A 27,456-nucleotide genomic window follows, 5' to 3' on the forward strand; every position below is an offset into this window, starting at 1 on the left:
AAGAGTCTGATAATACCAATTATTATTTTTGAGACAGAGTCTCGCTCTGTCGCCCAGACTGGAGTACAGTTGTGTGATCTTGGCTCACTGCAACCTTCGCCTCCTAAGTTCAAGTGATTCTCTTGCCCCAGAATCCAGAGTAATTGGGACTACAGTGATAATACCAATTATTGATAAGGGTGTAGGGGGCTGGCAGGAGTTTAAGTTGGAAGCAGCTACCTTAGAAGGCCACTGGGCAATATCCATTAAAATAAAAGTACATTCACTTTCTGCCTAGAAATTCAATTTCTCAATAACTACATTGGGGAAGACTGAGAGTAAATGTTAAAGGATGTTGCCTGAAACATTGTTTGTAATTGCAAACAAGTGAAAGTAACTCAAGTGTCCTTCGATAGGGGAAGAGTTAAATAAACTATGACTATATGTATACTAGGGCACTATGCAGCAATTAAATAGAATGCATCTGTATTGACATAAGAAGAGCTCCGACAGAACAATGGTATGACAGATTTGTACTACAACACACACACACAGACACACACAAAGGTTTACAGAGCTACACGTAAAACTGACAATGGTTGTCAGGACTGGAACTAAGTAAGGGCCTAGGATTAAGACTGATGATCAAGGGTGACATCAACAAGAACAGTAATTATAATATTTTCAAAACAATGTGGTTATGTTTTACTTGTGTAATTAGAAATAAATTTAAAATATTAACAAATGATAAGAACACTTTTAACACCACAAAACATAAATGGATAAGACACATAAACAGATAATTCACAAGAGTCAATAAAGATAAAGAAATGTTTAAGCAAAGAACTGCAAATTATAACAACAAACTTGTCAAATGTTTATTGGTCATCTGGATATCATCTTTTGAAAGTGTTCAAGTCTTTTGTCCACTTTTCTTATAATGCCTACTAAAAATCTGAAGGAAAAAATATAAGGAATAGTTTTGCTTTATAACAGAAAGTTAGGTGAATTGCATTATTGTTCTTTGATTCTGAAAGTACCCAGTCTTTACAAATTTGCTGAATTATAAAAGTTCTTTAAAATGAGTAGTTGAAACTGTGATGTTAACTTTTTAAACTGTCTTGCAGAAATAAAGTACAGTAAGGTGGGTTTTTTTTTTTTTTGGTCCCATTGTATACATGTAATTTCAAAGTACATTTTTTCACCACATGGTTAAAGCCAATAAAGTACATTTTACCATGTATATAGATATGAAGGTAATTATATATTTTAAAATAACTTTTAAAAGTTTTAAAAATTAAAAAAATATATTTGAAAGGTAGAAGTTTGACTTCACAGATTTGTTTAATAAATAAACTACTCTCTGTAAAAATAAAATAGGACTTCAGATGGTCACGGTGGCTCATGCCTATAATCCCAGCCCTTTGGGAGGCCGAGGAGGGAGGATCACTTGAGCCCAGGAGTTCAAGATCAGCCTGAGCAACACAGTAAGACCCCATCTCTACAAAAAAATTTTAAAATTAGCCAGGCGTGGTGGTATGTGCCCGTGGTTCCACCCGCTCAGGAGGCTGAGGTGGGAGGATTGAGCCCGGGAGGCAGAGACTGCAGTGAGGTATGATCATGCCACTGCACTCCAGCCTGGGCGACAGAGCAAGAACCTCTCTCAAGAAAATATAAAATAAGCCTTCATTTATGTAATGATCAAAATAAGCCTAATATAAATGAAAATAGTTAAAACTAGTGCAAGTGTTATGCTAACAGAGAGCTGAACTATCAAACTCCTTTAAGACTTAGGTTAGAGCTCTAACATGTGAGTGCTTTCCATACTCTTCCTTTTCACTAGGAAATGGCCTTCATTAAGAACAAGTCAGTCAGTGGCCAGGCACAGTGACTCACGCCTGTAATCCCAGCACTTTGGGAGGCCAAGATGGGTGCACTGCTTGAGTATGGGAGTTCAAGACCAGCCTGGGCAACATGGTAAAACCTGTCTCTCTACTAAAAAAAAAAAAAAAAAAAAACCAAAAAACTAGCTGGAGGCTGGGCATGGTGGCTCACATCTGTAATCCCAGCACTCTGGGAGGCCAAGGCAGGTGGATCACTTGAGGTCAGGAGTTTGAGGCTAGCCTGGCCAACATGGCGAAACCCTGGCTCTACTAAAAATACAAAAATTAGTCGGGCATGGTGGTGTGTGCTTGTAATCCCAGCTACACGGGAGGCTGAGGCACAAGAATCACTTGAACCTGGGAGGTGGAGGTTGCAGTGAGCTGAGATTGCGCCACTGCACTCCAGCCAGGGCGACAGAGCGAAAATCTGTCTCAATAAATAAATAAATAAATAAATAAATAAATAAAAAGCTAGCTGGGCATGGTGCTGCGTGCCTGTAGTCCCCACAGCTAATCAGGAGGCTGGGGTGGGAGGATCACCTGAGCCTGGGAGGTCGAGGCTGCAGGAAGCTGAGACTGCACCACTACACTTCAGCCTGGGCAATGGGACCAAAAAAAAGAAGTCAGTCAGTCCATCAGTCCAGAGTCAAGGACCATGGGGGAAGTGGGGAAAAACAGAATAAGTAAAACTATCTGTTACAGAACTCTTTTTGGAGACTTATTCTATTGTACATTTTATTCAAAAGGGCAAACAAAGATGCTTTCTTTCCAGAAATCATGTTTGACTTAAATAATAGAAAGTGGTAGTATAAGAACATATTAGGTATGTACCTGCAATACTTCTTACATGTGAAGTGTTTATCTTTTGTAAACAAAGGAAAATTGCCTAAATGACCTTAAACAATGGTTTGAAGAATCACAGTTCTCACTTCTGATATGTTAGAAGTGTACCAAATAGGTACCAAACTAATTTTCATGTCATTAATTAAAAGCACTTAATTTTTTAAATAATTGTGGTAAAATACATATAACATAAAATTTAACACCTTAACCATTTTTAAGTGTACGGTTCAGTAGCATTAAGTACATTCACATTGTTACCACTATCTGCCTCCAGAACATTTTCATCATCCCATACTGAAACTTGGTACCCATTAAAGAACTCCTCATCTCACCCTCCCCTACAACCCTGGTGACTACCGTTCTAAGAATCTGACTATTCCAAGTAATTCACAGAAATGCAATCATACAATATTTGTTGGCCTTTTATACCTGGCTTATTTCACTCAGCATAAAGTCCTCAAGGTTCATCCATGTTATGGCATGTATCAGAATTTATTTTTAAGGCTGAATAATATTCCATTGTAGGTACATACTACATTTTGTTTATTCATCCATCAGTGGACATTTGGGTTGTTTCTACCTTTTGACTACTGTGAATAATGTTGCTATGAATATGAATATGACAGTACAAATATCTGTTGGAGTCCTTTTTTTTTTTTTTGAGAGAGTCTCACTCTGGTTGCCCAGGCTGGAGTGGAGTGATGCCATTACAGTTCACTGCAGTCTTGACTTCCTGGGCTCAGGTGATTCTCTCACCTCAGCCTCCTGAGTATTTGGGACTATGGGCATGCGCCACCATGCCAGGCTAACTTTTTTTTTTTTTTTGTATTTTTGGTAGAAATGGGGTTTTACCACGTTGCCCAGGCTGGTCTTGAACTCCTGGACTCAAGCAATCCGCTCGTCTTGGCTTCCCAAAATCCTTGGATTACAGGTGTGAGACACTACGCCTGGCCCCTTCTTTCAGTTCTTTTGGGTATATACCCAGAGTGAAATTGCTTGATCATTTGTTATTCTGTTTAATTTTTTAAGAAACCATCATCGGGTTTTCAACAGCCACTACACCATTTTATATCCCCACCAACAATGCACAAGGGTTCCAATTTCTCCATAGTTAGGCCAACATGTTGTTTTCTTTTTTTTTTTTTTTTTTTTTTTGATACTAGTCATTCTAATGGGTATCAAGTGGCATCTCATTGTGGCTTTGATTTGCATTTCTCTGATTATTTTTTATTTTTTATTTTTTAAATAGAGACAGGGTTTCACCATGTTGCGCAGGCTGGTCTCAAACTCCTGAGCTCAAAGAGATCCACCTGCTTTGGCTCCCCAACGTGCTAGGATTACAGGCATGAGCCATTGCACCTGGCCCCCTGATTACTCATTATATAGAGCATATTTTCATGTGTATATTGGCCATCTGCCTATCTTCTTTGGAGAACTATCTGCTCAAGATCTTTGCCCAATTTTGAATTGTTTAGTTTTTTGTTTTTGTTTTTTTGAGATGGAGTTTTGCTCTTGTTGCCCAGGCTGGAGTGCAATGGAACGATCTCGGCTCACTGCAACCTCTGCCTCCCAGGTTCAAGCGATTCTCCTGCCTCAGCTTCCTGCGTAGCTGGAATTATAGGCATGTGCCACCATGCCTGGCTAATTTTGTATTTTTAGTAGAGATGGGGTTTCCCCATGTTGGTCAGGCTGGTCTTGAACTCTTGACCTCAGGTGATCCGCCCAACTCAGCCTCCCAAAGTGCTGGTATTACAGGCATAAGCCACCATGCCTGGCTTGAGTTGTTTAGTTTTTTATTGCTGAGTTGAAGGCGTTCTCTATATATTCTGGGTATTAATGCTTTATCAGATATGTAATTTGAAAATATTTTCTCCCATTCTGTGGGTTGCCTTTACATTATGTTGATAAGACCCTTTGGTGTACAAAAGTTTTTAATTTTGATGAAGTACAATTTGTCCGTTTTTCCTTCTGTTGCCTGTGCCTTCGGTGTCATGTATACGAAATCACTGCCAAATCCATTGTCATGAAGCTTTTCCTCTATGCAATATTTTCTTCCAAGAGTTTTACAGTTTTAGCTCTTACATCTTGGTCTTTGATTCATCTTGAATTAATTTTGTTTATGCTGTTGGGTAAGGGTCCAACTTCATTCTTTTACAGGCATATATCCAACTCTTCCAGCATCATCTGTTGGAAAGACTGTCTTTTTTTCCACTGACTAGTCTTCACACCCTTATCAAAAATAATTTGACCATATATGCAAGTGCTTACTTCTGGGCTTTCTATGCCATTGGTCCATATATCTGTCTTTATGCCAGTATCACACTGTTTTGACTTCTGTAGCTTTGTAGTATACTTTCATATGAGGAAATGTGAGTCCTCTGACTTTGTTCTACCCAACTGTTTTTTAATAAAAAAATTTTTTTCATGCTTACTGACAACATCTCATACTTAACTGTTTTTAAAGCAAATTTCCCTCTTAAATTTTCTCATAGATGTGTACCAAATTATATACACCTAGCCTCTGTTGGAAGAATTCTCCTGGATTCTAGAGTTAGGAGAGAAGCCCTAAGAGTGTTTTAATACTGAGATACATGGTCCTTCCTATCAATATCTTAAATCAGGGATTGCATACTTGATATACTTGGATATTTGTCCCCATCCAAATCTCCTGTTGAAATATAATCCCCAATGTTGGAGGTGAGGTCTGGTGGGAGGTGTATGGATCATGGAGGTGGATCCCACATGGCTTGGTGCTGTCTTTGCGACAGTCAGTGAGTGCTTGTGAAATCTGGTCATTTAAAAATTGTGGCCCTCTCCCTCAACTCTCTCTCTTGCTCCTGCTTTTGCCATTTGAAGTGCCTACTCCCACTTTGCCTTCTGCCATGATTGTAAGTTTCCTGAGGCCTCCTCAGAAGCCAAGCAGATACTGGCACTATCCTTCCTATACAGCCTGCAGAACTGTGAGCCATTTAAATGTCTTTTCTTTATAAATTACCCAGTCTCAGGTATTTCTTTATAGCAATGCAAGAAGTCCCTAATACAATACTTGAATGCTTAAAGGGGCCAGGCAGGATATATAAGTGACTGGAATGACTAAATTTTAGAAAAAGGAATAATGGGGAATGTGAGGTGCCAGGATTACATGCTCTATCCGTGTTCAAAAATGAAAATGCATTCTGAAGGCCAAATAAAACGATGTGCAGATAATATGACCCCGGGGCTGCCAGTTGGCAAACTGTTCACAAGTTTTACTGCAGAGTCTAAATGTGATGAATAAAATATTTTATAAGGGGAAAATTTTAAGTTATATGTTCTAAACAGCTTCCATAGCTTAGTTTATGTATGTGTGTGTGTGTATTTGTGTGTGTGTGTATGTATGTCAATGAGTGTGTATTGGGATATATGACATATGACTTGTGATGTCCATCCTATTCACCAGGGCAGTAAAAGACCATGGTAAAGAAAAAATAAATCTGGAGTCCAGCTGCCTGGGTTTAAATCACAGAGTCATCATGGGCTATCTTTGTGACTTTGGGGAAGCTACTAAACTCTCTAATCCTGTTTCTCCTTCTGTATAATGGAAATCATAATAGTACCTATCTCATCATGGATCAAATGAAATAGCAGGAGAAAATGCTTAGTACTTGTAGCACCTAACATTTAGTAAGTCAGTGTTCAGTTAAAAAAAAAAATTACTTGGTGGGCCGAGGCGGGCCGATCACGAGGTCAGGAAATCGAGACCATCCTGGCTAACATGGTGAAACCTCATCTCTACTAAAAATACAAAAAATTAGCCGGGCGTGGTGGCAGGCGCCTGTAGTCCCAGCTACTCAGGAGGCTGAGGCAGAAGAATGGCGTGAACCTGGGAGGCGGAGCTTGCAGTGAGCCAAGATCGTGCCACTGCACTCCAGCCTGGGTGACAGAGTAAGACTCTGTCTCAAAAAAAAAAATTACTAACTTTTTGTCTGAAAGATTTTAGGAGGCATACAATCAAATAAGAAAAGATAAAATAAGTATCTGTAAGAATCCAAATAAAAGGAAAAGAAGGAGTAGAAAAGTAATAAAGAGTCAAAGGTAAGATCAGCATATCATGTATACTTGCTATCCAATCAGCTTAGTTCCTCATAGCTAAAACAAAGCAAAACAAAACAAAAAACACGTCAACATGGTTCCTAGAAGCACCACCATGTCATCTCCAGTTATTTTTTATTTGCCATGTTGTTACAGATTAAACAACTATGACTTGCTTTCCATGATATTAACCAGAATTATGGCTACAGAGAGAAGAAATATAAACTAACATATTTATTTCTCTACAAATTATTTTAGTAGGTAGTAGTCTATGTATAGTGAGATAAGAAATAAATGGTGAATCCCAAGTTTAAAAAATGATTTCCAGTAGCTCCAAATTTCCACTAAAAATATAATCACTGTGGTTATGCACTGATACTTCTTCCAGTCTCTTAAAGAACTTTAAACCAATTTATTTAGCCCCCAAAATCTCAAATCCATCTGAAAAATAACTCAATTAACATGCTTTGTATAACTCTTTAGATAAAACACAAATTCATCTTGGTAATTTGACAGGTTTTATGGTAGAAGGCACCAGTAGGAGGAAATTTAACTACTTTTTAAATCTTGAAGCCAAATCTTAATTTGTTGAAATACCTTTGGGAAGAGAGGAGGAGGGCTAATAAAAGTGATGGGAACAAGATGTCCTAGGAGAGGCTGCCAGTGCACATTCCTGGCACAATCCCATTCATCTTTTCACGACTATCGAAATAAGTCATCTTACCAGTTTTACATTCCATGCAGATGAACTTGCTATCAGGAAGTGATGTCAATCCCAGGCACTCCAGGTGAAAGTGTTTGCAGCACTCTCCCTCACAAGGAATCAGAGAGTCACCGGAGCTTTCACAAATCTGTAATATGGCAAAAAGCAGTGGTTCTCAAACTTGGGCAAACATCAAGACCACATGGGCGGCTTGTTAAACACAAATTACCGGGTCCCTCACCCACAGACTGTGATTCAGTAGGTCTGGCGGGGGTCCCAAGAATGTGCATTTCTAATATGTATCCAGAAGATGCTGATATTGTTTGCCCTTGGCCTTCACTTTGAGAACCAGAGAACTAGACAATTACAGTATTTCCAGATCCAATATGGTATAAAGTTTAAAGTCATACTTGATCTTTTAGGATTCCTTCTTTGGGATCTGCATATTTAACTTTTCTTCACAGGGCAAAGCAGTATATTTTCAAGAACGGTAAAAATACACTGAGAAAGTTATTACTTTAAAATTTTGAATTTAAGAAAGTTTTTCCAATCAGTCATCTGCCATTTACTTCCAATTAATAATAGTATATCACACTAAAGATTGGCATGTGGGTAAGTATTCCAAATCAGAAAGGGAAAAAAAGAACCACAAAGAGGTTTTATATCTGTAGCTTTAAAGTAATATCATAATAATTTGGAAACATATTATCCTCTTCAAAAGGAGTTAAGTCTATTACTGGCAGAATATAATAGCAATTATTTCAAGCCATAGCACCAGTTACCTGCCTACCTGACATACAGTGTCCTTCTTACTCATTCCAGTGCCTCTTCTCGACAAACTTGAATCCATGGACTGCACATCAGAAACATCTGCATCTGCAGTAGCTGAAGGGCTATCTACTTGCTTTCCAAAGCCTACCTACATAGAAAACATAGCGTTTTTAAGAAAAACAAAATAAAAATTCCCTCCAAGATAAGATGCTATGAAAATCCTAGTAAGACTTGCTCAAACATTAGATCTTGACACAACCACCTCTTTTTTCCTTCCTTTCTTTCCAAAATCCACAGATATCATAGGTCTGCTGTTTTGGGAAAAACTGTAGTTAAAATTACAAACAAACTATAGTTTTGTTATATAACATGAGAGCAAAAGAATTAAGACGCTCAAAATAAAGTGATTTTTTTCTATGAGTATTTTTAAAATGTCCCGATTTCCCCAAATAAAAGGCAAAAGCATTATGTTCAAGAAAGAACACTTTGTCCAGACCCTTGCACGTATTTACCTGCAGGTCACTCAGTCCTCTAGAATCGGAGTCAGATGTGTCTCTGTATGCTGAACTAGTCATTTCTACATCAGTTGAGGCGCGACTCCTTTTCTTTAGAGGTTTACAGGAATCTGAAATCTCGCTGGCACCTTAATACAACACACTGAAATTAATCCTAAAATAGTACTTAAGGTTTGTTTTAATTTTTTTGTGTGTGGGAGAATATTTTCTTTTCTCAAACTCATCTTTAGTGTGGAAAAAGCATAGCTCTCTTTGTAACACTGAAATAATGAGTCAAAACTTCAGAACTTCTGACCTTCCTGGTAGTGATTGATTTAATTTACAACCGCTCTATCAAAACATTTAATTCAGTTCTCCTCTCTAAAGCTATTTTCAGTCAACAGAGCCCACGTTCCAACCTAAAAATCAATTCTATCAAAATTGCAGGATAGCTGATGGATTTGGAGCAATTCAAAGAACCATTCAATTTGGAGGGGGAAAGACATAAAACCCAACACACTGTGTAGCTTACAAATATGGTTGCAGAGACATCTCCATCTTGTTTTTATTAGGGATGTGACAAATCTTTGATTTGTATTCGATTCGTACACGGATAGTGCCATTTTCCCCCGAATTTTGCAATTCAGTTGATTATTGCCCCCCAATAAAATTTGGATGTTCATAATTGTTCATCTGAGACTTCCTTGGTGAAGTGGCATTTATTGTGACCATTAACAAGCGCTGCAGCACATCTACATATGTCATGCCATTTAGGAGGCACATTGCTGAGGGTTGTAAATGGACAATCAGTGTTCAAGTGCAGCCAAATCACGTAGAGCTGGATGGGAAGGCCTCTATGTGGAATTTGTGCGGGAAGAAATAAATAGGAAAAAAAAGGCAGAGAATAGTGTGGAATTTTTTTTTTTTTTTAAAACTGTGTGTAATACAAATCCAGCCAAAACAATAGTGCAAAAAGTTACAAAGCAACAATCTCTTGGGCTAATGCAGTATAGGCTATACAGAAACAGCCACGATGAAATGTGCAGATCAGGCACGGTGAATACCAAGGAACCAAGGAGACGGTTAATATTTCAACCCACAGTTTGTGTTTTGGATTTTTTTCCCCCAAAATTTCCATACAACAAACAGACATCTAGATCAGCCCAGCAAGCTATGGTGGAAGTGTGCAGTCCAGAAGAGCCCATGGAGAAACAAGTCTCCTGAGGCCATGAAGATCCGCAACAGGCTGAGTGAGAGTAGCACTTGGAACATAGCCACGTTCTGTGGTGGAGGAGGTGGGCCTCGTTAGACTGCTCAGATTACTGGAACCTCGTTATCACATCCCATTCTACAAGTTTTTCACTGAATGTTTCCTGACATCTATAAATGAGGGTGCCTGCCCATGTTAATGCTGATTAAAAAACACAAGTACACAAATCTATCTCCTTCATTGCTGGTGTATGGACCCAGAACACCATCACAAAATATTTCCTTGGCCTAAAAGATCACTGGATTAACAAGGAGTTTTAACAGAGGAACAGGAGTGCTGTACTGAGAGGCTTTCGAAGGGAAACACAGGTACCGCCATTTCCGATGAGTTTCTGAAAATGCTAGAAAAATGACAGACTGCCAAAGACAGCTGTCATGCTGTTCTCCATGATAACGGCACTAATATTAAAAAAAATAAGAACTTTTAATGATTGTAATGTATACAGTTTGGGCTGTTTGGCAAAACCCTGCAGATGTGCATTAATGATGCTTTATTTAAAAACAAAAAACCAAAAACAGTCCATGTTGAAATTGATCAGTGTAAGTTAAATGGTGGTTTTTAGGCTGGACCCATGATTTAAGCTGTACCCATCCAGCTCAAACCGAAAAAAAAAAATCATTTGACTGTTAAAGCAATTGTTCAGAGTCTTGAAGAAGAAACCAGGCAGGAAAATGCCAATAATGATGATTGGCGAAATCAAAATCGAAAACAAAGAAACTGTTTATCGAGCCGCCGACAAAGAAATCTTGCATGGAGACTACAAGTCTGGAGTTTCTGGGATGAAATTGTACAGGAATCTCAGTCCACAGTTTCCTCAATCGCTGCGGAGACGGAGCTGTCACTGAATCTGACAGAGCCCTGCACTCCCCGGTCCGCCGACCCTGTGGAATGGTGGAAACACAACGCAATCAGGCCTCCTAATCTCGCAGCGATCGCGATGTCTTTTCTTGGAGCTCCGCCAAGCAGTGTTCCCTCCGAGAGGCTGTTCAGTTCTGCTGAGGATCTCCACGGAGACCATCGCTGCAGACTTCTCCCCGAGAATGCAGAGAGGCTGTTGTTTTATTTTATTTTTAAATAATGCAATTTGCCCAGAGTAAACTACAGGTATTAAATACAGTTTGATCTCACCAAAAACGCACGAATCATGCTATGGAGTTTGTACTGTAGTCAAATTGCACACAGAAAATACAGATATAAGTTTAAGCTTTCTTAAACTTTGTGCATATCTCAAATAGATTCGCATAAGGTCATCTAATAGTGGCCATAAATGCTATGAATCATTTTAATTTACAAAAAGATTTTACAGCACTGTAAAAATAAATGTGGCAAGATTTTTTCAATCAGCTTGTCTTGTCTGATTTGTCATAGTCCATGTTTGACAAACATGTATAGCTACTATTCGGTATTCAGTCGAATACCAAAAAAAGTGGATTCGTCACATCCCTAGTTTATAAGCCAGTGAAACCCCAGAATCTTATGGAGAAAAGTTGGAAACAGTATCAAGTCTACGTGGTGTTCTCCAATTTACCAAAACAAGTAAGACTTTTCACGTGGAGGTACAGAATAAGATCAACTCTAAAAGTCACACACACACACAAACACTGGGGAATACTGCAATTTCACACTGAAGAGCAACAACAATGATTTACAGAGACAGACAAAAATACACGAAGTACAAATAATTCTTAAAAACTGGTTTTAATCAAGGAAATGCAAAGCAACATTACAATATTAACTCACCTTTCTGTAATCCAGTCTTCACTGTAGCCTGAGGAACTGTTTCAACCTGTTTGGACAGAAAAATACAGCATTAACAAAGAATTTTTTCCCTTTTAATTATTAACAGAGGGAAAAGATACTTTCATCAATCTAAGTAATGATGAGTGATTAATGTATTTGAAATCTGAACTCAGTCCCATCTTTTGGGTAAAGTTCTCTGTCTCAAGATCAGGGAGGGTTTAAATCCTAGCTGCCTGTGCTGAATATCAAGTGACAACACACAGCCACATGCTCTCTAGCAAAGACTTTTCCCACCATTCCCTTGGTATATGAAGAGAACAAGAATACTTTCCTCAGTGTCTGGAAGGCAGGAGAGGGGTTGTTTCTGCAACCGGCCCCAATGTTGCTAAAAACCCCTCCCGCCCCAAAGACGTTAGGATAAATTTTTACTTACTATGATACTCAGGTTAATGTAACTCACGCCACTTTAAGACCCTTCCGCGCCTGCACTCACAGCTAAGTTGCTGGGAATCAGGACCCTCTCTGTAGAGAGTGCTACAGGGCTCCATACAGCTGGAAGCTCAATACTTTTGCTGCTAGTACAAACTTAAGAAAATAAGTTTGTGATATTGCAAAAGCACTTTCTTGAGTGTCTTATGAACAGTGTCTTGATCCTACATTAGGAGAGCGAGATCAGAAGTTATTCTGCCAATGTATATGTAAAACACGTGGTAATTTGAGGATTGAACCATTGGAATTAGAGAAAGGAGGCTGTTTGGAGGAGTTCCTGTTTAAGCTATAAATTGAATTTCATGTTTCTTTAAGATGTGGTGAAATATGAATGTTGAAACACATTTTGTAAATATTTAAGGATTGTTCTAAGCTTTTTAAAAAAATTTTTATTTTTTTTACAACAGGTAAAAAAACATACAACAGAAACGCTTTTATAAGATACAATTAGTAATACAAATATAAAATCTTCTAAACAATCACTGGTATTGTTCTACTACTAACTATAACACAGTGGCATTAACAATTTGTCCCACTTTTTGTACTCATTCTGCTTATTAGTTTTAAACTGACTGGTCACAGACTGAATTTGGGAACCAGCTGGCAAAATCACAACTTCATTTTGGTAATGAATACTATAGATTTTCAAGAGCTTAGAAAGATTTTTTGGAATATAATTTCCTAAGTATGAAATATGAAAGTTAATATGATAAATGAATGACAAATTAGTATACTATTTAAATTTTAGTTAAATATTCTGGAAAAACTGTTTCACTTGCTTGGTGATACCACAGAGCACCCACAAAGTTAGCTTTTAAATTTGGAAGTTTAAAATCATGAAGGAAATATTTTAAATAGAAAAGCTCACATTCTTCCATATTAAATGGTTTAAAAAATTTAAAACTTATTGGAACTAATTCTATTCAGAATTTGTTTTGTTTACTAGCAGGTGTTTAGGCTGTAAGAATGGATATTCTTTCACTAAAAAAATTAAGAAAAAAATCTGATTGTGAGTTTAATTTAAAGAAGAATGGCTTCTAAAATTTTATTTGAAAAGGTGATTTAAATGTATCTTACTACATTGATTATACTGGTTTAATACACTTCAGTCAAAATGCAACCCCTCCACACACCTTTTTTTACCTAAATATTATTTATCTGACAACCTGATATCAGGCGAATATTCCACTGGGAAAATAACATTCCAAAAAATCTGCGATATTAACAGAAAAAACAGATCATCTATGAATATCTGCTTCTTAAATATAAGAATATAAATTAAACTGATTTGTTTAAAAAATAAAAAACAATACATACCAGCAGCTTAAACCAAAAATCAAACTTAAAAAAAAAAAGGAACTCAATGATGGTTCCAAATAAAAATCATAAAAACATGAAATCATTTTGCTGATAACAGAAACTTCTAAATAAATGTGAAGGATTTTTTAAGTCTTGCACCACTGGCTTCCCATCTCCTGAAGCCTGTTTTCTGTGAAAATGCTTGAAGCAGAATCACAGGGATGGCTGTATTAAAACTGAGTACTGGAACCCACCAGGACAGAAGCGTAAGATAGTCCAGAAAGGAAACTCAGTGTGGGGGAAAGTTTCTCTTTCTTTTAAGACAGGAATGTAAGTCACAACATTTACAAATACAATGTTTTAACTCTCTACATGTAGGAAGCCAACCTGCTCCTTTTTGATCTTCTTCTTTGGCACAACCTCAGTGGATTTCTCTGATTCAGAACGAGTTCTAATTGATCTTCTCTGCTGCTTCTTTTCTACTGAGCCTAAGAAATGATTTAAACACACAAAAACTCACTTAAGGATACTTTGACATCTATGTAATTAAGATATGACCAAATTCCTTGCTTTTCTTACTCATTACTTTTGGAATTTTAATTAAAATCATTAAAAACTGCTAAACATTCAGGAACATATAAATTATTTAACAGATCCAATTGTAAAGGCTGATGAGCTGAGACTGGGATTCACAAAGGGTCCTAAATTATACAAATAAAGGGGGATTGGTTTTTTAAAAATTAAAAAGTCAAACTAAAACAGCAGACACATAGTTTAGTTTTAAAGGCACATAAACATCTTTAGGTAAATATAATTAGGGAATGAAGGGACTGAAGGATGCATAAAAATAACTTTATTATCCACCTGATGTTACAAATTATTGGTTCAAAATTCAATCAGTGTCACACAGTCTGTATTTTAACAAATGAGTTTAATTAATTCTATACATAAAATGGTTAGCAGTGCTTGTTGCACTTATATAAGTTTTGCTATTGTTATTAATAACAAAGCAGGAAAAGCAGGGAAGGCAAAAAATGTGACCAAAACCTAATCATTAATTTGACTATCAAGGGATCTTTTATACTTTGGAAATAATTAGTCGTGGAAAACTAGTTGAAACAAATTATCAAGCTTTTTCATGTTAAATGGTAAAACAAACTATTAAGATTTTTAAAGAGTACAATTCTTTAAAAGCAAATTGAAGAAAACTCACATGGACCCCATTTTTGGAAAGGATAAAACTGAAATTGAAGAACACAACTTGAAAGAACACTGTCAGGAATGATTTCATTCTGTGAGCCTGAGGAGGAATGATACCTGCAGTGCAGCTGTTCTCCATGTTTTCAGTGCCTGGACCACCTACATATTCCTTCCTAAATCATAATCACCTCTCGCTTGCCATAGGAAGAAGCCACTAAGACCTATAAAATCAGATAGAAGCTCTATCTATAAAGCCTTTCATATAACCTCTATATTTCTGGTTTCATTGCTCTTGGCTATGTATAAATGACTTCCCTCACTTTAGTTCAAAGCCAAAATTAAGGATCCCACTACTTTGTTTTGTTTTTGGGAAGGAGCGGGTAGTTTGATAATAATATATTGTTTTGGAGCTGTGGTTAATCGATTCATAGTAATCACAAATAAAGGTGTTGGCTCCTTTCTTTACTCTCACTCTTCTCCTTACACTGATGAAAAGGTTTACTAAGACAACAGATATGCTACCCTCCCAGACCAACTTGAGGATCCCAGAGATCCATACTTTAGTATTAAAGTGTCATTATTCAAGTACTACTAGGAAGGGCAAAAATGAAAATGGAATTGCTTAAAAACAAACAAAAAAATATTTACTTGTATTGAGGGTAATATAATCACACCATGAAGAGCAGATGAGATTTGGTTTACTGTCTTATAGAGGATAAAGCAACATGATTTCTTAAAATTATTCTGAAAGTTACCCAAAGAACATATACATTTAAAACCATTGAAGAGTATTATGTTCATGTTCTAAGAAAGAGGAGGTGAGCATTTCTGGGTTTGGAAAATAACTTTGAAATCTAGTGTGAATACAAGTACAGTTCTTCAAACGACAAAAATGTGACAGTGCCAAACATTTTATATATCCCTGAAATTTACTAAGAAAAGGCTCAATAATTTCCTTAAGCCGTTAACACCAGCTGAGATGATGCAATTGGTTTCTGAAGGGTGAACAAGTCTCTATTTTGACTTTTCCACTACTGAAGTTATTTTCACAAAAAGCAAAATGGTCACTTAAAAAGACAAGGTATGCTTATCAACCACAGCTGTTAACCAAACTTCAAACAAGCTCAAAGCTTTAGAGCACCAGTCCCTAAATTAAGTTTTTTTTCTTTTCTTTTTTGAGACGGAGTCTCTCCCTGTCACCCAGGCTGGAGTGCAATGGCGCGATCTTGGCTCACCGCAACCTCCGCCTCCAGGGTTCAAACGATTCTCCTGCCTCAGCCTCCTGAGTAGCTGGGATTACATGCGCGCGCCACCATGCCCAGCTAATTTTTTTTTTTGTACCTTTGTAGAGACGGGGTTTCACCATGTTGGCCAGGCTGGTCTCAAACTCCTGACCTTGTGATCCGCCTGCCTTGGCCTCCCAAACTGCTGGGATTACAGGTGTGAGCCACCATGCCCGGCCCTAAATTAAATTTTCAATCTTAATTTACAACCTAAATTCTATGTTCCTGCTTAAGCAAAAAACAACACTGCCTTTTTCCAGATACAAAGAAGTATAACCTTCCACTTAAAAAAGAAAAAAAGGAAATATTCATAGCAGAAATTAAATCTTACAATGAAAATACTATATAAAAAGAAAATGTTCAGGCTGGGCACAGCGACTCATGCCTGTAATCCCAACACTTCAGGAGGGCAAGACAGGAGGATCGTTTGAGCCCAGGAGTTCGAGACCAGCCTGGGGAACAAGGTGAGACCCCCATCTCTACAAAAATAAAATAAAAATAAATTTAATAAAAATAAAATAAATTAGCATGGTGGCAGGCACTGGTAGTCTCAGCTACTCCAGCAGGCTGAGATAGGAGGATCTCTGGAGTCCAGGAGTTTAAGGTTACAGTGAGCTATGATCACACCACTGCACTTCAACTTGGGTGCAAGACCCTGTCTCAAAAAAAAAAAAGTTCAGTAATTTTGAGAGGAGGAAGAAAAACAAGCTCCATCCAAAATAAAACCATAATATTTGAGTTAAGATCAGTCTAATACAGGAAGAATTTACTTTCTCCTTAGGAAACCGCTGATTTCAAATAAAGATCCTCCTAGGTATCCCATTTAAATTCAGACAAATTACTAATCATTTAGTGTAAAGAGGTAACAAAACTGACATACCTAATTATGGAAAGTGGAGGCCAAAAGATTCTTTTAATATTCAAAGAAGGGAACAGTCTCAATTATGGCTAATGTGAAATCTTCTCAGTCCATCTACTCATTCTTTTGACATTGTAAGTTCATCTTTTTATAAAGTATTTTGAAATGATACAAGTTGCAAATGTAGTACTGGACTTTGCTATTCACTCCCTCCTTTCTTTAACTCAACTTTCCTTCCCAATTCCATATTGAAAAAGGCTGTTTAAAATGCCCCATCCAACATGTGCCCCATCTCCACTGGCATTACCTCTCCCTGTCCTGCAGCTCCCATTATTTTCTTTTTAAGAAAGCTAGCCCAAGTACTTTTGTGAACAGTGATTGTTTTTACTTTGCTATTATAATAATTAGAATCTTATTTAAATTTCCCTTACAAAAATATTTACACTTTATGCCACTCAGTCACAGGTTTGCCTGAGTTACTACTGATTCAAGATTACCACTTCAGGTCTTAAGACTTTGATCCATCCAGAAAATTACTTGGTCACTGTGATATTGTGATATGATAAGAAACACATATTTGATCTCTGCCCCTGGTTCCTGGCACAGAGCTCCTACTTGGAATTTCCTGCGTAATATAAGTGTTTTTTGCTCTAAAGAGGCAACTCTTGGTGGGTTCCTAGTTGGGGGCTGGTCACTAGAAAAACCAAGCTATGATTAGATGCTTTAAGCTCCACTCCCCATCTTCCGAGAAGGGGAGTGGGACTGAAGACTGAGTTAATAATTGATCATGCCTACATGATAAGCCTCCATAAAAATCCCTGAGCTACAGGGTTTGGAGAAATTCCAGGTTGCTGAACACATGAAGGTGCCTGTAGGGTGGCATGGCCAGAGAGGGCATGGAAGCTCTACAGCCCTTTCCATATACCTTGCCCTGTGCATCTCTTCCATCTGGCTGTTCATCTGTATCCTTTGCCATATCCTTTATCATGAACCAGTAAATGTAAAGAAAGGGCTTGTCTGAGTTCTGTGAGCTGCTCTAGCAAATGACTAAACCCAAGAAGGGGGTCATGAGAACCTCCAATTTATAGCTGGTCAGTCAGAAGTTCTGAAGCCCCAGACTTGCAACTGACATCTGAAGTGGGGGCAGTCTCATAGGGTTGAGCCCTTAACCTGAGGGATTGGACTCTAACACCAGGGAGATAGTGTGAGAATCAAATTGAATCATAGGACACCCAGCTGGTCAGTGTGGGAAAACAAACAAAAAAACCCATATATGGGTCTATAAGTATGTTCAGAAAATAGTTTAACTTTTTTTTTCTACTATAGTCGCTTCTTAGCTTCAAAACAAATTTTTAAAGAACAAAATGAAACTCCTTTCTCTTAAACTAAGATTCCAAATGAACAAGCTAGTTAATACTTAACTCTTTTCTTGATGGCTATATGAAGCAAGCAGTATTACAGAAATACTACTACTGATATAATACTGTTACATAAACCAAACTCACCAGACATTCAATTAAAACTCTAAAATCCTTAGTAAGTTAGTCTCAAAAAAATTATGTTGGCTGGGTGCAATGGCTCACGCCTATAATCCCAGCACATTGGGAGGCCAAGGCAGGTAGATCGCTTGAATCCAGGGGTTCGAGACCAGCCTGGGCAACATGGCAAAAAATACAAAAACTTAGCCAGGTATCATGGTGCACGCCTGTGGTCCCAGCTACCTAGGAGGCTGAGGTGAGAGGATCACCTGAGCCTGGGAGGTCGAGCCTGCAGTGAGCCATGATCGTACGCACCATTGTACTCCATTCTGCATGACAGAGTGAGACCCTGTCTCAAAAAAAAAAAGGCCAGACGTGGTGGCTCACGCCTGTAATCCCAGCACTTTGGGAGGCTGAGGCAGGCAGATCACAAGGTCAGGAGTTGGAGAATAGCCTGGCCAACATGGTGAAACTTTGTCTCTACTAAAAATACAAGAAGTAGCTGGGTGTGTTGGCATGCCCCTGTAATCCCAGCTACTCAGGAGGCTGAGGCAGGAGAATCGCTTGAACCTGGGAGGTGGAGGTTGCAGTGAACCGAGATTGAGCCACTGCACTCCAGCCTGAGTGGCAGAGAGAGACTCTGTCTCAGAAAAAAAAGTTGAACATTCCAAAGGCACAGTCTTACTGAATACAGTCACTTCTCCTTTAAGCAAGAATAACATGGCTTGATTTTCAATTCATGGTGTCTGCTAATCAGAAAACAGGTTACATTAGGACAATTAGGCTCTAGGCCCCTCAGCTACTAGTATCTAGCACACCTAGGAATAATGACAAGAGCTTTGGCATCAGCCAGTTTGTTTCCAACAGGGGTAAAGGAGGAAATGGTATGTGTGTGCTAACAGAGTGGGAAAAGTAAAGCTGTTATTATGCAAAGAGAGATAATCGATGGTGTATTTACTCAGATACATATAGATTTTTATAGCTATACACTGTTAATTATAGAACCCTATTATTTTAATTCTTGTACAAAAAATAACTTGCTATGAATAAAGTTCTCTAGCCCCTAACCCATTCTTTCCTATTAAAATAACTGCTTTTATATTTTGATTTTTAAATATAATTTACTTTTGATAACTAAGAGTTTCTTAGAAACACAGCTACCACATTATAGCAGAATAGAACAAGGATTTCTCAAAATGGACCTATATATATTCTTCACTCATACCAACCTGTAGAACCAGATGTTGCTTCAGGAGATGATACACTCTGCGTTGGCTTTTCATTTCTCTGGTTTGGTGTAGAAATTATAAGCCTGTCTTGCCCCCTGACACTTATTTCTGTTTTGTTACCAATTCCCTTTAAAATAAGGCAAAAGAAAAAACAACAAAACAGGTGATTACCAGGCAAGTGGCATCATGGGCTTATAAAGATGGCTTAAAATGATCATAATTTGCTTAAATTTTATATGGTCTTTGATTGCAATTAAGTTATCTTAGCCTTTATCAGAACAATTTGATTAAGTGATCAAGATACTTTTTTTAAAAATTAAAAACAATTTTTTTTTTTTGAGAAGTCTCCCTCTGTCGCCCAGGCTGGAGTGCATGGTGTGATCTTGGCTCACTGCAACCTCCACCACCTGGGTTCAAGTGATTCTCCTGCCTCAGCCTCCCCGAGTACCTGGGAATACAGATGCGTGCCACCATGCCTTGGTAATTTTTTTGTATTTTTAGTAGAGATGAGGTTTCACCATGTTGGCCAGGCTGGTCTCGAACTCTTGACCTCAGGTGATCTGCCCACCTTGGCCTCCCAAAGTGCTGGGATTACAGGCGTTAGCCACTGCACCCGGCCAAAAAAAAGTTTTTTTAAGATGGAATCTGGCTCTGTCACCCGGGCTGGAGTGCAGTGGCATGATCTTGGCTCACTGCAACCTCTGCCTCGCAGGTTCAAGTAATTCTCCTGCCTCAGCCTCCCGAGTAGCTGGGTCTACAGTCATGTGCTACCATGCCCAGCTAATTCCAAGATACATTTTAAAATGCACAATAAGATCACGTGAGGTAGAGTATTTGTCTAAGTCTAGGTGATAAATGTCACTAAAAAATACACCTGTATCACTCAATTTTCTATAAAAACAAAATATTTTCTGGTCTTTATACATATCACAGTAAGAGAACTCTAGTCATTTTCATTTGGTAAAGTGCTCTATTACACAGAAAAAAATGCCAATATGTCTTGAGACAAGAATATCCCTAGATACAGAAATATGTCACTCATGGTGACCAAAATGTGACCCAATAAGTAATCCAAAGCAGAAAGAAGGCAGGTATAATTAACTTAGGTCTCCTTTTAGGTATTTTTAATGCAATGGAATAGAAGTAAAGAAGTGATTTATAAACATATATGTATTTTTTTGGCCAGGCACTGTGGCTCCTGCCTGTAATCTCAACACTTTGGGAGACTGAGGCAGGAGAACAGCTAGAGGCCAGGAGTTCAAGACCTGCCTGGGCACCATAGTGAGACCCTGTCTCTACAAAAAATTTTTAAAAGGTCTGGCACAGTGGCTCATGACTGTAATCTCAGTGCTTTGGAAGGCCAAGGCAGAAGATCCCTTGGGGCTGCAGTGAGCTATGACTGACCACTGCACTCCAACCTGGGCCACAGAGTGAGACCTCATCTCTCAAAAAGGAAAAAAATAAATATAAATATATAGAGAGCCTTCATTTTGAAAAGATCAGTTTTATCTTGAATTTCCTTTAAATAGCATTCTTTGGGGTGGTAGTGACAAAGTTTGACTTGTGCATCAGAAGCAGTAAAACTAGCTCCAAGAATAAAGCCAATCTGTACTCAAAAAAGATGCAACATACTCATTTGCTATTTGAAAAATGAAAAATATTCATTTGCTATCAAGAGAATCAAGTGGGGACTGCAATTCAAGTTTTTGCAGGTAGCTTGGCCTTAACTGAAGTCAGCTGAACCTATGGGCAGACCAGGTTAAAAGAGCACCCTTGACATTTCTCTAGGAAGATGTATTACTAATTAAGCATACCTGTGTTTAACTAATTAATCTGCATATGACTATATTAGGAAAAAAATAAGCATAGAATTCTTTAATACACATGAATGAAATGCAACTAAATCAAAATCACAAACTCAACACAGTGGGATGGGATGGGATGGTAGTGAAGAGGTACATGGAATAAATACCTACCAATATTATGGAAGAGTTTTAAAGTCTTCAAGCTAAAGTATAAGTGCCCTAAATGGAGGCCCAGGACAAACTGATGAAGGCACACAGTTTGTAGAGGCTGTTTTTACCCCATTACCCAAGTTATTGCCACAGCTAATTGTTACAGAACAAACACAGTTCTGGGATTCTCTGAAAGGCAGTTAGATATCCCAAGCCCATAAGAATCTAACAAAATTGCTGGTGGAACCAAACAGGTCAGCAGGTACAACTAATACAGTGGTTTTTATAACAAAGGTTAATTCATATAATTGACAAAAATGATTTTAATAAGAAGTATACTTTGCAACTAAGAAAAGCTAACTACACAAACTAGAAACAGGCAAAGTGCCCAGTTTTTTTCCATGACTTTAGGGAGCTAAGCTCAATTTTGGCTGCACAGCTCAAGACTAATCTACTACAGATGGGAAAATCACAAAAGAAGGGGGAAAAAAAGAAGAAAAACATAGCCTTTTTGCCTGTCTTTTTTGCCCACAGAGTACAATGACTGTATGTTTCAAATTCAGTGGGTAGAAAGGGTATTTAAATTATGCCAAGGTCATTGTTTTAAATGCCAAGGTTGACCACTTTTAAAATACCAACCCCCAAAAAACTCCACAAAAAAAAGAGGTACCTTTGTTGAATAAACAAATTGATCGATAAATTTCCCATCCCCTGTAGCATTCTGAAGAGCAAACACTTGTTCAATTTTCACAACTGGAGACATGTTACACTTCTGCAAATCCAGGCTCCCTTTGTGCATCGTAATGGAAGCTGGTAAGGATTTCCTTGCTGCCGCAGTTTTCCAGGCTATTTTAACAGGAGGTGGCTCTTCCTCTTCCGCACTTGTGTGCCGCCTCTGGCTATGTCTCCGAATTTCAGTACTTGAGAGTGAGGAGGCCACCTCCCCTGCATTGGTCTGTTCTGGCTGAGTATTCAGCACAGATCTTGGTCGTCGGGTTTTTTTAACTTCGGTTTTGGAGGCAACATTCTTTTTTGCTTGGGATAAAGCCTCTTCAGGCTGTTTATCAATATAGATAAAAGTATACTGTTCTATTCTTTCTTCTCGAGTCATTTTCAGTGCTTTCTCTGCATGGGCAATGCCAATATCCCACTGAGCACGTTCTCTCTGAGGTCGGGGTTTCCGAATCTTTAAAAAAGATAGAGATTATCAGACATGCTTTACTCTAATAGGTACATTAAAATTGATATGTATTTCCCATGTGATCCTGTTATCTTTTCAGGTCTACATAAATATCTTCAGGTTCTTTGGTCAAACAAGTGGAATGTTCTGTCTCCATAATTCTGATAAATAGATATTCGATAACATGAGGATCTACTCTCTTTTATATCCTTCCTTTGCTGATCACTCTGCTGGACAAGGACCCCAAGAGGGAGACATCCTTCTCCTCTCATATACATAAAAAGCTAGTGATAATGAGGGAAAAGAGAACAATGATTACAGAAATGGTTATTTTCAGTGGCTAATAAAACACTAACATTAAAAATGATACCCTGAAACTCCCAATTCTCTCCCATATCAAGGGCAGAGGGCAAGTCAGGGGTGCTACAGAGATCACAACAAAGCTACTGGCAGAGTTTGAACCACAATGCATGCAGGGACAGAATGAAGTGAAAGGACAGAGCCTCAAGGAACAAATGAAAATTAACAAGACAAAGGAGAACAGGCATGGATGAGAAAAAAGGTAGACCTGAATTATAGTTTCCATAGGTCTCTAGGTCCAGAGTTGATCAGAAGGCTTTGGATTGGCAAGAGGGGTAAAAATACTTTGAATAAAGATGTGTGAGATGGCCAGAGCAATTAGGAATTATCCAGGTGGCTAGACTGATGTAGCCAGAAATTAGTTAATAAAACTATGAGATAGTATATGTCAAATACTGATATATAAATCTGTAAAATGTAAGTCTCATAAAATTAATCAAAATTATCTGTGATAAAATTAATTTTTCAAGTGTAAAAAATGACAAACTTCTGAATCATAAGAGACCCACACTAAAATTAGTTGAGTTTAAAATCTTAACCAGATTACCAAGAGTTCATGTCAAAATCCTAAAATATCTACCACCACATCAAATATATTTCCTGATTCCATCACATGTGTGATCTCGGTTGAACCAGTTACATAAGCTTTCTGTGCCTCAATTTCTTCATCTGTAAAAAGGGGAAATAATAGTATCTACCTCATATAGGTTGTTATGAATAATAAGTGAGTTAATATACGTAAAATGCTTAAAAGCATCCCTGTTTCACAATAGGCACTCACTAAATATTTTTAAAACTTTACTTTCATAAAACAATTTTGTTAAACAAGAATGAAAAGAAATTATGGAAACATGCTGAAATAGAAAAAAGAGTAAAAACCCCTGGCAAAAATCCACATTTCACTAGCATCTGGTACACTTATGCACATTAATGAAACTCACAATAGAATCCAATATTAAGCAGGTAGCTAAAGTTTTTAATAGTACTATACGTTGTTTATATGACATATAAAACTCATTGCTGTACTTACAAACTTATTAGTCATTTACCATTATGATTAAAACAGCTGAAAGGGGTTTAAAAAAAGGATTCTAATAATTATCTGAATTCAAGTATGAAAAATTCTTCTAAATTATTAAGTTCTTTAAAAACCATACTAGGTAAATAATATTAACATGTTAGTTACCTTTTGTTTCTCAGAGTGATTGCTGGCTTGTTTGGTTGCCTCAGCCAGTAATTCTTCATACTGTTTATGACCTTTATACTCCCGTACCCGTTTTTCATGAACCCACGCCCTCTCTGGCTGGTTGCTAAAAAACTGGACATGATATTCTCGGGCACCTGTAAGTAAAAATTCTTATTAACCATTTCAGAACATAAGCATTCACATCTACTTTGCCAAAAATGGGAATCTAACCCAAGTTCCTCAGTATTACTCCCACTAAAACTTGTATGTTTGGATGGTCCAAAGATATGTTCCAATACCCACCAGTTATAGAACTAATAGCTACTGTAAAAATCACCACAAGTAATTGATTGCACCACTGCACTCCAGCCTGGGTGACAGAGCAAGACTCTTGTCTCAAAACAAAACAAAACAAAACAACATTCTTCTCATTAACTTTTTAACAAAATAGTCATTTTTCATAAAAATGTAATTAATGATAGCATGTAAGGAGTTCTTGTTGTTAGAGACATGGTCTCACTCTATGGCCCAGGCCGGACTGCAGTGGCATGATCTTAGCTCACTGCAGCCTCAAACTCCTGGGCTCAGGCAATCCTGTGCCTTAGCCTCTTGAGCAGGTAAGACCACAGGCATATGCCATCATGCTCAGTTAATTAATAAATTTTTTTGTTGCTTTTTTTGTAGAGATGGGAGTCTTACTATGTTGCCCAGGCTGGTCTCAAACGCTTGGCCTGAAGTGACCCTCCTGCCTCAGCCTCCCAAAGTGCTGAGATTACAGGCATGAGCCACTGGCCCCAGCCTATGATAGGTTCTTATTTTTAAATAAATTAATAAATATTTTGAAATTTTCTCAGCTTTAATTTCTTTTTTTCTTTAAACTGAGATGGGGTCTTGCTATGTTGCCCAGGCTGGTCTTGAACTCCTGGGCTCAAGCAATCCTCTTGCCTCAGCCTCCCAAAGTGTTAGAATTACAGGCGTGAGCCACTGTACCTGCATCTCAGCTTTAATTTCTAAATTTAAATAACATTAGCTATAACCCACGTAAACAAAAGCCTTTTCGAGTCCTCAAGTTTTAGGAGTAAAAGGGGTCCTGGGACCACAACATCTGAGAACTGCTGATTAAGGGCAATGCTACTCTGAAATTGGTTTGACAAACAAGCCAGTCTGTGACAAAGTAAGTACAGAAGTTGAGTAAGCATTGAGAAGCTCTGACAGCAATTTGACATTGTTATGATATCTAGACACATGATCAAGAATCTTGCACTAGGTGTTTTTTCAGGGGAAGGGCATTCTTTTTTTTTAAATAATTCACTTTGGTTGTATTTTACAGAGGTATTAGTCCATAGTAGGCTAGACATTTGAAAAAAGTAAAAAAAAACTGATCTTTTGCCAAAAATAGTCTGAAAAATACTGTTCTAGAGAAAAAGTATTAGGTCAATGGAGAAATGCAGGAACTGATCTTTTCAGAGAACCCAAAGTAATTAGGAAGAAAAAGGCAACAGCGGACTCAGATTTCCCTATCATCTCATCTGAGAATAAAGACCCAAGCACAAATCTAATTATAATTAGTCAAAGAAAATTTATCTGAAATCCAAAGGGTTTTTTGGGAGAAAAATAGAAATATAACCTAAATTAATAAGTGAATTTCAAGGACAGGGTAGTGGGTACAGGTATTCAGATTAAAAAAACATAGTACATAATGCTTCCAAACATCAGAGTTATTTCTTCAGATATAAACAGATAATCCCAAAGGACTTAACATAAAAGCTGAAATTTATAGATAACACAATTTCACTTTAATCTGTATTTTCAACTTCTTCCCCCATTAAATCATTTACTAGAGAGGAAACAAGACAAACATTTTGCCTATTTGTTAGTACTTTGTTTCCTGATACCTGGAAAACTAAGAAATAAGACTGAAATAAGAAGCTACAGACCTGAAAAGTCAAGAAACAAGCACATCTGTCTCTGACTGAAGAGCTAAATTTTTAATGAGTCCTAAATAATAAAATACAACTTAAAATAGAATTGTGATCCAAACATCTTTCAACATGCTCTTACAAATAATTATTACATCTTTATGTGTGAAAAACTGTTAAGTACATTTTCCAATGCCAAGAATCTAATAAAAACACTGACTAATAACAATATGGAAACCAGTGATTACTATATATGATTAAGACAAATTTTACAAAGTTGCTTAGATAGAAAGCAACACAGGAGATTCACTCATTTCTCCGGGTATCTCCCATGTATACATGCAGTATATGTGCTATTAAAAAAATAATGATCAGCATAAAATGCTTAATAGGCATCATGTGTGGAACATAATTAACAAAAATTTTAGGCTGTGTTTTTTGGTTTTCAGAAAAACTGTCAGAAAACTACTGCATTTAAAACTATACTATATAGCCATAAATGGAATATTATTTGGCAATAAAAAGGAATAAAGCACTGATACCATGCTAAAACATGGATGAACCTCAAAAACATTATGGTAAGTGAATGAAGCCAGATGAATAGGTAAGTCTACAGAGACAGAAAGTAGTTACTGGCTGCTTAGCGGGTAGGAATGAGGGTGACTGCTAATGGATACAGGATTTTTTGGGGTTGATGAACATGTTCTAAAATAGATTGTGGTGATGGTTGCATAACTCTGTGAATGTACAGATTTTTAAATCAATGAATTGTATATTTTAAAAGGGTGAATTGGCCAGGAGCAGTGGCTCACGCCTTTAATCCCAGCACTTTGGGAGGCCGAGGTGGGCAGATCACAAGGTCAGGAGTTTGAGACCAGCCTGGCCAACATAGTGAAACCCCATTTCTACTAAAAATACAAAAAAAAAAAAAAAAAAATTAGCCGGCGTGGTGGTGGGTGCCTGTAATCTCAGTTACTCGGGAGGCTGAGGCAGGAGAATCGCTTGAAACTGGAAGGCGGAGGTTGCAGTAAGCTGAGATAGCTACTGCACTCCAGCCTGGGCAACAACAGCCTGGGCAACAATCCATCTCAAAAACAAACAAACAAAAAAAAAAACAGGTGAATTTTATGATATGAGAATTATATTTCAATAAAGTTTTTAAAACTACTATAGAAAAATAGAACAATTTAAATTTTTATTAAAATATATAGGTTAAAATACATGCATTTCTTAACCTAAAATTTCAGACTTCTGGTAGTAATATA

General features: G+C 37.6%; 1 protein-coding gene across 7 annotated transcripts in view; it reads right to left on the minus strand.

Moving 5' to 3' along the window:
* The window catches only part of NSD3 (nuclear receptor binding SET domain protein 3), a 113,211-nt gene that overhangs the window by 37,319 nt on the left and 48,436 nt on the right, over positions 1-27,456 (minus strand). For 6 of the 7 annotated variants that reach the window (XM_054498608.2, XM_054498606.2, XM_054498604.2 and 3 more), the window contains exons 5-12: positions 24,273-24,427; positions 22,217-22,732; positions 19,592-19,718; positions 13,930-14,030; positions 11,755-11,800; positions 8,763-8,893; positions 8,270-8,398; positions 7,501-7,627 (exon numbers count right to left, since the gene is read on the minus strand). In XM_054498608.2, coding sequence (XP_054354583.1) covers positions 7,501-7,627; positions 8,270-8,398; positions 8,763-8,893; positions 11,755-11,800; positions 13,930-14,030; positions 19,592-19,718; positions 22,217-22,732; positions 24,273-24,427 — 1,332 coding nt within the window. Of the gene's footprint in view, positions 1-7,500; positions 7,628-8,269; positions 8,399-8,762; positions 8,894-9,649; positions 10,896-11,754; positions 11,801-13,929; positions 14,031-19,591; positions 19,719-22,216; positions 22,733-24,272; positions 24,428-27,456 lie in introns of those variants that run through there. The other variant, XM_054498610.2, reaches the window with a different exon arrangement.

The sequence above is a fragment of the Pongo pygmaeus genome, chromosome 7 (assembly GCF_028885625.2).
Source record: "Pongo pygmaeus isolate AG05252 chromosome 7, NHGRI_mPonPyg2-v2.0_pri, whole genome shotgun sequence".
NCBI classification, from domain to species: Eukaryota; Metazoa; Chordata; class Mammalia; order Primates; family Hominidae; genus Pongo; species Pongo pygmaeus.